General features: G+C 31.4%; 1 protein-coding gene across 1 annotated transcript in view; it reads left to right on the forward strand.

The window, feature by feature from the left end:
* Positions 1-11,059, forward strand: part of LOC106458683 (pinin-like) — a 20,954-nt gene extending 9,895 nt beyond the window's left edge. Inside the window, exons 5-8 of the mRNA XM_013918214.2 lie at positions 1,385-1,460; positions 2,095-2,250; positions 8,195-8,333; positions 10,226-11,059. Of these exons, the coding sequence (XP_013773668.1) occupies positions 1,385-1,460; positions 2,095-2,250; positions 8,195-8,333; positions 10,226-10,617 (763 nt within the window). The 3' untranslated portion in view covers positions 10,618-11,059. The remainder of the gene's footprint in view (positions 1-1,384; positions 1,461-2,094; positions 2,251-8,194; positions 8,334-10,225) is intronic.
* Positions 11,060-11,068: the final 9 nt, after the last annotated feature.

Consider the following 11,068-nt stretch of genomic DNA (forward strand, 5'->3'; position numbering starts at 1 on the left):
GTCTTACACTGCTAAATTAGTGACGGCTAGTGCAGATAGCCCTAGTATAGCTTTGCACGAAATTCAAAACAAACAAACAATGTTCTAAGTATATATACATTGACTGAGAAGATAGAATAAGAACCTCAATAAATTGCCTCAGTGCCTGAAAAAAAAAAGGAAGTAAATATTATGTAGCATTGAACTTAAACTTATAAAATCCAAAAAACCTACATGATGAACTTTTCAAAACATCTTGTAATTAGACCTACTGTTCAAGAATCTGAGACTAATTGAACACACAAGTGTTGCATCAAGCCTGTTCTAGTCTACAATGGAGCGAGAAAGAAAACTGCTTAAAATATGCATTTTTTATTTTATTGATTTTTAATTACGTTCTCATGTAAACAGTTTGAAGTAATTATACTAATTTTGATTAATGGTGTGAAATAATTATACTAATTTTGATTAATGGTGCAAAATAATTATACTAATTTTGATTAATGGTGTGAAATAATTATACTAATTTTGATTAATGGTGTGAAATAATTATACTAATTTTGATTAATGGTGTGAAATAATTATACTAATTTTGATTAATGGTGTGAAGCAGTAACAGAAATTGATACTTCAGTAGATATGCCAAAAATAACTGTCTGTATGTCTAGTTGATATTTATTTATCTTCTCATATGAGAACCAAAAATACTTTTTAAACAACTACTAAGTAGAACGTTTTAGATCTCTAAATAATATGGCGTTTTTTAAAGAAAATTTGGAAAATTGAATATATCAGATTAGGCTTTTCAAGTTAAAATGGTAAAAGAAATCCTTGTCTCTAAACCTAGAGACATAAAACACTTATATGAGTGCAGAATTGCTTGAAGTTTAGCAAAACAAACTGTGAAAAGAAGTTTCATATTGCTTGATTTATGTATAGAAATTAAAATATAAGTCTTTAGGTTAACATAACAATATTTAAATGTTTTTCTATTTTTATTTTATATTTTGTTTATTGTTACAGCAGTCATGTTTATTTCTAGTGAATGTACTTCGCAAAGAAAGATAACTCTTGACCAAGTTGTACCCCACATTTGCTTAACTTTCCTGATGGGTCAGCAGTAAGTTAATAAACTTACAATGCTAAAATCTAGAGTTTGATTCCCCACAGTGAACAGAGTGCAGATAGCCTAATGTGTTAACTTTGTACTAAAAAAAATACACCTTCATTAAGGGTTAAAATTCAGCTATGTATTTGAAACTTAAGGTGCATTCTACTCGTGACTTTTTGGAATGTTTAAATAGAATTATAAATAGTTTTTTCTGTGTCTAAGAACATTAGATAATGAGAGTATAATTTCAAGTAAGGTTGAAAATAGTGTATTCATGTAAGTTTTCTTGCACAGGAACCGTAGAATGTTTGGAATGATATTGGGAACTCTACAGAAATTTCAACGTGAAGAATCAAGTAGGAAAGAACAGGTAAGAAAACAGTTCTTTGCTCATGTTGTTTATGTGTGTGTGTGTAAATATAAAACAAAATTCAGTCAAGTTAGTGAGTGATTTAACCCATTAAATGTCCCAACTACCATTCACTGCCTACAGCCAGTTGTGTGTATGGTATCCATGGCTAAAAAAATTAAGATTTTAAAAGTAACATCATAATTAACATTTTTGTTATTAAGAACCACATTTAATTTCTACCATTGTTAGACACCCAACTTCCATCCTGATTTGATACCTAACGAATGAAAAAAAAATATATATATAAATTATTTAGTAAAAAGAGACTTCAACATAGAAAAATATAGAAATATAGTTGATTTTATATATTTAATTCCAAATGAAATTGTCAGTTTATGTAAAAGTAAAAGTCATTGTTGTAAACTTTTAATATAAGAAAGCTGAAAGATATGTGTGAATAGCTGTTTTTAATACAGTTTGGAACTAGTGATATATCTTCTAACTGTTTGTGTAGCTTTTGCTCAGGGGAAAAAGTGTTTCTTGTTTTGTTTGTTGTTGTTTTTTTTTAAGTAATGTGCTGATTATTACAAAGTTGGATGGAAATGTATGAGTAACCTTTACAGATGTTGCACATGTTTAATTGTACTTCCAGACACAAAAGCGAGAAGAGATAGAAAAAAAGTTAGAGGAAGCAGCTGTACAAGAAAAGGAAGAAGCCCTAAAAAGAAAAAAACAATTATTCCGTGAAAGGAGAAAAAAGCAAGCTGAAATCAGATGTCTTGACCAGAAAATGGAGCTAGCAAGGATAGTAAGTGTATTCACTAAACTTCTGTCACCCTTACAATAACCCCCCGCCCATCAGATATCTTGACCAGAAAATGGAGCTAGCAAGGATAGTAAGTGTATTCACTAAACTTCTGTCACCCTTACAATAAGAATGTGGCACAGCAGTATGTCTGCGGACTTACAATGCTAGAAACTGGGTTTCGATACCTGTGGTGGGCAGAGCACAGATAGCCCATTGTGTAGCTTTGTGCTTAATTCCAAACAAACCCCTACAATAAAACATTTTGATGAATAGCACAGGTCTGTTTCTCTTCATAAATTTTGGTATGTTTACAATTTCTTCAACTTGGATTGGATTTATGGTCCTGCATAATAACTGACTATGGACAGATAAAGATTCTAAAGTGGATTTGGTAGCTAGATTTAGAATTGAGAAAATAAGATAGAGAGCTTGAAGGGGAAAAAAAGGTCAAGTAAGTTAATCTTTGAACTGCTTATTTTCACATCAGTTTTGCTAGTATTTTTTCCCTGATTCCCATTATATTTTGGTCCCCACTGTCTCAAATTAAGCCTAAACTGCCACTAATTGTAAATTTTGGGGAGCTTGCCCTCAAATATCATAAAATTGATTTGCTTTCAATTTTGCCCTTCCTCCTACTTATATTTTGTTATTTTGCTTCTGACAACAGAAACATATCCACATTAGTTTAATAGTTAACTACTGCTCTGTTTATACTTTAAACAAATGATAAAAACAAAACTGTAAGAACTTCCAATGAAATTAATACTAAACACAAAATTTCCACCAGTCATGAAAATTCTGGAAAGTTCTCAAATTTTTTAAACATTCTTCAGTATCGGAGATTCTTGTCAAATATCCACTTAGGCCTATTTAGTTTTTCTTTAGAATTTTAGTTGTCAAGCTGACCTATCCTCTCTATTCCTATCGCATTAGTATTCTCCATGATTCACTTACAGTTGTGGCATGAGTTACCATAATCATTTGGTCTTTCTTCTGATGATCCTCTGTTCTTTTCATCAAAGTGCATTTGGGTTGATTTAATTACTTTAGAATCACGCTTTGACATAATAAAATTATTTTTCTTGTCTCCTTTTCTACTGTTAGTTTCACTCTAACATATTAAATCTTAGGCCTATCACTTCTACGGTACTTAACTTCACACCAACTTTATTCTCTTTCACTATTACCTGTCTGCTGTTTCCTGCTCATCTCTCACTATTTATATCTTTATCACTTGATCATCTGTTTGCCTTCTATATCCTCGATGTCAATATATTGCATGTGACATTCGATATTCTCAACATCAATGAAATATTAACAAAACTTCCTACATTGTGTGCTTCTAACTCTTATTATAACAAAAAGTAAACAGTAATAAAATATTCACTCACAAAAATAAATTAATCACTAATATCTAAACCAAACCGTCATTTATTTATACAATGATCAGTCCAGGCTCTGAGATGTTTTGAGTAACATTTTGGATTAAAATAAATAAATACTTCAGGCACAGTCTTCTGTTTTTAAAAGACAATCGAAACTGTAAATACAGTATTGTGATGTTGTTATTTTGTCTGTTTATATTCTTAGTAGTTTTTCTTTGAGATCTAAAATGAATAAAATTCTTTAAAACTGGTTCATAATTGTACTTCTAATCATCATACCATGTGATAACTTATAACCTTGACAACAGCCTTGACAAAAAATAAAATTATTCAGAGCAATTGTTGTTTTAAATCTCATTTAAATGTTAGATCTGTTAGCATATGAGAAAACATACAGATTGAACACCAGGGGTTAGACGTTTAACTGTTGAATTGTACATCACTCAAGTTTTTTTTCTACGGTACAATTTATAATTCCATAGCTTAATATCTTGATTCAATATGAAAGAAATATATATATATATATACTGTTTTTAACTTCAATAACACGTTTGTAGTAGAACCAAAACCTAAACGTGGATGCATTCATGTTGTTTCACTCGACTACTCATGCTATCTGATCCTCTCACTTTCAAACAAAAATCATAGTGGTGGCCAATCATGCAGATGAAACTACTACAAAATTGGCTATGAAAATTAAACTGGAAAATGTCCCAGTTGAAAGCAGTTTGGTTTTACTGTGAAACATTATGTTCACATTAATAGGATTGTTGATAAATCTGTTGCAGTTTGTTGAATATGCTACACTCATGTGCACTACACTGGTAGCTCAACAAACATGGCTACACATATTCATAAGAAAGATGAACATGAAATCTAAGATTGTTCTGTACCCAAAATATTAAAAATATTTATGAAAATAAAATGAAAAATAAGTCAAATTGAATTATACACTGCTTTTGAATCCAAATTTAGGATTAACTGTTCCAGAGTACAGCTAATGACAAAAATTATTGGAACTTTTATTGTAAAGGTCCTGAAGTCTTGTTCTGTTGTTGAAAATCCAGGCTTTATGAAGATGATCAATGTGCTGGGACCAAGGTGTGACATTCCATCTAGAATGTAATTCAATGAAACATTGACACCAGATCAAACGTACTGAAGGAATTAAATACAGCTTCACCAGTTGCTATAACTACTGATGGACTGACTTCAAGAACAGGAGAAAGTTACAGCAACAGCTCACTATATAAAAGATGACTAAAAAATGGCAAACCCTGTTCTATAGATACATTCTATGTATGAATCTCATACTGGAGTAAATGTTGGTCAAGTGTTTACCGATGATGTAAATGAATGGAACTTTGATCATTTTAATGGATGTGTAGCTGTGGTAACTGACAAGACAAGTAATATGACTGGAGCTGTGGAAGAATCTGGGCTTGGCCCACATGTGGGTTGTTCTGCCCATATATTGAACTTAACTATTCAGAGAGGACTTGAAGCGAACCAGATGTTTAGACTATTAGGCAAGGTATGTAAAATTGTTGCATATTTTCACAAGAGTACTACTGCTGTCTGTGTACTCAAATAAAAAAAAACTAATTGAAAGTTCATGAACATTGTCTTATAACGGATATCAGAACTAGATGGAATAGTAGTTATGATATGAGAGAAAGGTACTTTGAACAACAGACTGTTGTAATAGCTGCATTTATTTGACACCAGAAGTGAGAAAAAATGCAGAAGATTTGGTGTCTTACTTAGACCAACACGTTTGTAATATGTAGAAAATTGTGGTAATTTTGAAGCTAATGTAGCAAATCTCTAAATTACTGTGTGATGAACAGCATCCCACCATCTCACTTATCTACCCAATGATGTATTGATGTTTGCTGGTAATGCGAGTAAAGGACACAGATCCTTCACTTGTCAGAGATGTCATCTCAGAAGATATCAAGGATAAATATGAAAGAACTGATATCAAGAATTTCTTGCTTGAAGCAGCTATCCTAGATTCAAATTGTTACCACAAGTAGATGAAGAGAAGCACACCTTAAGAACCAGAAGGTGAACCTCAGCCTGCTCTTCCTAACCAAGCAGTATCTTATTCTAATAACAGTGCTACTACTGGTCCCACAACTGCAAATGACAATACTTAGAAGAGAAATGCAATGGAAGATGTATTTGGTGATGTGTCTGTTACAAAAATTGAAAGCCAAAGACTTTTCATATAATGTCAAAATGAAAAAGCTGCTAATTATTATTTTGTTGTTCCTGGAATAAGTGTAGCTAGTGAACATCTATTCTGCTTGGCTGGGAACATTATCACAGCCCAGAGGTCAGTTTTGACACTGATCTGTTGTTAAGTAATCAGTAGTACTGTAAACTGTTGCATATTGTTCAAGATGTTGAATGTTCAGACTTGTTCTTAGAATTTTTATACATAAAAAATTATTAAAAACTATCCTTTTGAAGATGTATATATAACTGTTGTTGTTTTGTTACAAAAATTAATGTTTTTCTTTAACTTATTAGGCTTGTTTATGAATAATAGTGTTTAATATTGGTATGAACATATCTAGGTACATTTGCTATCATGAGTCAACCGAATTGTTTCACCCTTACCGAAAACCATGTTGAAATACATAAGTATTATTAGTCCAGAGTGTTTCTAATTCTTTTAAAAGTTGTTAGTTTGGTGGACTTGCAGCAGTGTACTGAGGAAATGTTGGAAAAATAATGGATTGTGATTGTGTGGGAAAACACAAAAATATGAGAGTAGTTTCAGTAACAAGATGTGTGAATTTTTGTTGTGTTGGCTTAGTTGGTATGATGATGTGTTGTGATATATGTTCAGCAGTGTTTAATAAATATTACTTGGTTACATGCCAGAGGAGGTTTTAATTTTGACCAAAGCATAGCATTTAAGAGAAAGATGCAGTATCACTTGTTTTTAAACTGCAGTTTGGAAAGTTCATGTATACTTTGATTGTAAATGATGAATTCTCTAGTGTTTTGCTCAGTAATTTGTGATCATTTACAATTTCTTTTACTGGCTTGTTTTTTTGTTTGTTTGAATAAGTTTTTTTTAAATAGCTCAGGTGCAACTGTTGTTTCTAGAGCATTTTATTTGGTCCTAACTTCACTTAAGTATTTTAATCTTAGAGATAAATACAAAAATCATTGACTCTTGAATTAGTTTCTGTTGAGTACATTCAGCAAGAATTGTGTTCTGTTTTCCAGACAGAAAAGTTTCAATAACTCCACCCAGAAAACTAGACTTTACTAGGTTTTTCAGTCAGTTTTCCATATTTTCCTAAGGATTCTAAGTTCATAGTAGATTGAAGCTCCATTACATGTATTTTTGATGTAATTGTTAAAAAATCTAAATTTTAGCAAGTTTAATGACCAGTTGATCCTTTAGAAACTTGTTTATTGCTAGAACCAAATTGAAAAAGGCATTTTCATTTTAATGATAATGTAATGGGTTTAAAAATCTGAAATTATTCAGTAGTAACTTATAAAATGCACTTGCCCAAAGTGTTTTTTTTTCTCTTTTGTTTCTTAGAAACCACTTGGACATTCTGCTTTTAATGTGAAATGTTGAGAATAAATCTGTTTTTTAGCAAAAATTGTGTCAAATATGTGTCTTCAAGCATAACTGAAACACAAAAACACAACTCTATTTGTAATGAAATTTTACTTTTAATATATCTTAAATAAGAAAACTTGTATAATATTTAACAGAAAGCTGAAAAACCACTAAAATGATGTTAACAAGAACTGATAACATGTATCTTAGCCTTGATTGAAGTGCTTTCAAGTCACTTTTTTTTTCAATTATCTTCAATTTAAACAATCTCTTCCTGTATTATGCTCAATTCTCATGATTTTCCAAGTGTTCATATTAGGATTACTCACACTCTTAAAACATTTACCATTAAATGTGGCCACTTATTTTAAATAAATCACACTAAAGCGTGAACAGTACATGAATATTAAATCACTTTACCCTTCAGTATGAACTCATACAAAAAAAATTCCTATTTGTAAGCTATAAATTCCCAAATGGTCTTAAAGTGTGAGGTTAAATAGTAAGTTCTGTCAAACCAGCCACCAGATGGGGTGGTTCAGGTTTCATTACACACTTAGATTGAATAGGGTCTATGGTCTTGTTAAGCAATTTTTGTCTGTAAGTATGGTAATTTAAGATAAGCTTCTCATTATCAAATGCTCACTATAGGTACATTTTTAGAAGACAATACATTTAAGACTATCCTTATTATACTTGCGTATGATTGATGTTGGTGAATTGAAATCTGTCTTTTGTATAATTGATATAATTCTGAGTAGTCATGATAGTATTCGCTTCTTTTTTTTTCATGATAAAGATTTGTTTTTAATTTTCTCCTCAAAACCTTGCTACTTTTTTGAAGACTATTATGCTTCATTTTGCTAAATAAAAATTGCATAAATGTTGTAAAAAAATTATTTTGATGTTTGTTTTTCATGATTTACTTGTTTTAAAATTTAAAATGATTTTCTTTTCTTTCTAGCATGATGAATGGGAAAGTAGACAGAGGCTACTAATGAAGTTTATACAAACCAAGACCAGACCACACATCATGTACCTGCCAGCCAAAGCCTCACCTGAATCTGAGAAACGGCTCAGAGAGAGTCAGCAGAAGAGACAAGGTGAGTTTCACTTAAAGTTAATGTCAAGTTGAATTCTTAGGGATTTAGTGAAGTTTTTAGCATTAATCCTTTACCACCTGTATATTTACACATGCTAGACATCATCTCTTCCCATATATATATATATATATATATATACACACACACACTAGATGTCTCGCACGCCATTTAAGTGCCTCTTGCCTGATTATGTTGTGGTCAAAGTGTTCCTATGGGAATGGAAAAAAACCCTTCCATGGATGATAAGAGGTTAACTCCTTCACTATAATGTGAGTTTGAAGGGACAAAAGAGTATATACCCCATCCAAGTTTTAGCAGTTTTAAGTTTTAGATAAGTATGAAATATTGAAATATACCTTTTGTTTTGTTTTATGGCACTTAGAGAGTTGTTTATCTATAAATGTGCAGTGAGAGAGTTGATGCTTTTGCATTATGCATAAAGCATTGAATGTGTGTATCTGTATGTATTTGAATGTAGACTTTATAAAATATTAAAAAATTTATATTTCTTTTACAAAATGTTAATAGATTATTGTACTTAAAGTTTTAGAATGAGCTGGTAATTAAAGATATGAGTCTCAAGGTCAAGTAGAGAAACCTAGAAGCAGTAATTTAGAATTCACTTAATAAAACTTTCTACTAATTCTTTATGGGTTATAAAGTTTATGGCTAGTTGAGTACTTGCATGAAAAATGGATAAACTTGAATATTTTCAAAGTTTCACAGATAATTGACTATTCTCATACCCTTCTTCAAAGGGTATTTACTTCTAACATGCTGGAGCTGTGGTGATACCTCTGGGGAAGATATGGTTGAAATAAAGAGTTCAGCACCTATATTTCAGTGTGCTAAGTGATCGTTAATACAATGAGAAATATATACACACCTGCCCATTTTGTCCTGTAGCAAAAAAAAAGGTGTTTTTGTTGTTGTTTTTTATGATCTTGATTGAATTTTAATGTAAATTATTTAAGATGGTTATTGATAAAGTTTTAGACTAAGTATATCAATATCTAGCTTAAAAATATATTTATTTGTTTACAATATAATTGCATGTTTAATATTACCTTGAATATAGCCTTAACTTTAAACTGTAGTGATGACTTTCTAAATGCTAGTATAAGTAGCAAATTTGTTTGTTGTGGTGATTTTCAGCTCTGTTTTGAAAGTAGAAAGTAATCAAGTAATTGTAATATAACAAATTAAATTTAATGTATAGAACAAAACTTCTTGAAAACCATTTGAAAATATGTAAATGAGCATTTTTTTTCTCAATGACTTAATGAGTTTCTGCAATCATATTTTGGCAAGATATGAATACAAATTCAAACTAAAGAACTGGGTAGTTTTTGTAGGAAGAATTCAAATATGAGTTTGTCAACTTAAGAGACCAGATTTCAATAAATATATTTTATGTTATAAAGACGTGGGTTTTTGATCTGACGTGCAAGCACTTTTGTTTATCATGGTCAAATATATAAAACTTATTTTGTAATCAACAGAATAGGTACAGGATTAGATTGCATTCATAATTAGATAGTTTTATTAAATTACAGTAATTTTCTTGTCTTGCAAGGCTAACCAAATCAGCTAAACCTATGGTTAACCTTCTTAGAATATTTTAATTCACTGAGTAGTGAGTGTCATATCTTACTAGTAGTATCAATAAGAGCTTGGACATTAGGCCTATTGTTGGTGTAGTTGTTTCATTAAATTGCAGATATCTTAAATATGATTATTTAATTTCCAGCATTGTTCATGAGAAGCAACATTTGGGTGATGTTTTTTATTGCAGCTGTGGTTTCACCGTGTTTAAAGATTTTCAACATTTCTTTACAGAAGTAGTAACCATAAACAGTTGTCTAACTCTTTGTTATGTAATATATGAATAGAAATAATTGTGGCTCAGTCGGCTAAAATCCAGGAGGAGTTGCAGGAGATAGATGAGTTGTACCAAAGAGATGAAGAGCCTGAAGAGGAGCCTGAACAGCCAGAGACAGGCATAGATAAGGAGAATAAAGGGCCAGGAGATGGTGAGGGTGAGATGGTGGAGGAACAAGTGGAGATGAAAGCTGAAAAGTTAAATCATACAGAAGAGGAAACACCTCAGGTAACAGAAGGTAAGGAAGTAGGGGATGGAGATGTCAATGTTGGTATTGCAGTACTAGAAAATGTTGTTGTCCCATCCGAAACCGAAGGTGAAAAGGAGCAAGATAATAAAAATAGTCAACCAATTGAGTCTTTAGGTGATCAAGAATTTGAACCAATCTATGATGATGATTGAAATCTCGATTTTGTTTTTTATTTGTAAAAAAGAAGGAAAATTAAAAATTTTATTTCTGTATGCAAGGTATTGAAAGGACACAATTATTCTTTTGGGTAAAGATTAAGTTGTACAGAAACAAAATTGACTGTTTCAAATGATGTATGAAAATATACCATTTGAAACTTGTTCATTGTTATTTCTGTATAAATGTCCAACTTTTGTGTCCAAAACATTGTGTCATTCGTGATGAGACCTTTCATTTACATTGTCAGGAAAGAGGGACAGGGTCAGTGAAAGGAGACCTTTCATTTACGTTGTCAGGAAAGAGGGACAGGGTCAGTGAAAGGAGACCTTTCATTTACGTTGTCAGGAAAGAGGGACAGGGTCAGTGAAAGGAGACCTTTCATTTACGTTGTCAGGAAAGAGGGACAGGGTCAGTGAAAGGAGACCTTTCATTTACATTGTCAGG

Source organism: Limulus polyphemus, unplaced genomic scaffold (assembly GCF_000517525.1).
Source record: "Limulus polyphemus unplaced genomic scaffold, Limulus_polyphemus-2.1.2 Scaffold500, whole genome shotgun sequence".
Classification (NCBI taxonomy): domain Eukaryota; kingdom Metazoa; phylum Arthropoda; class Merostomata; order Xiphosura; family Limulidae; genus Limulus; species Limulus polyphemus.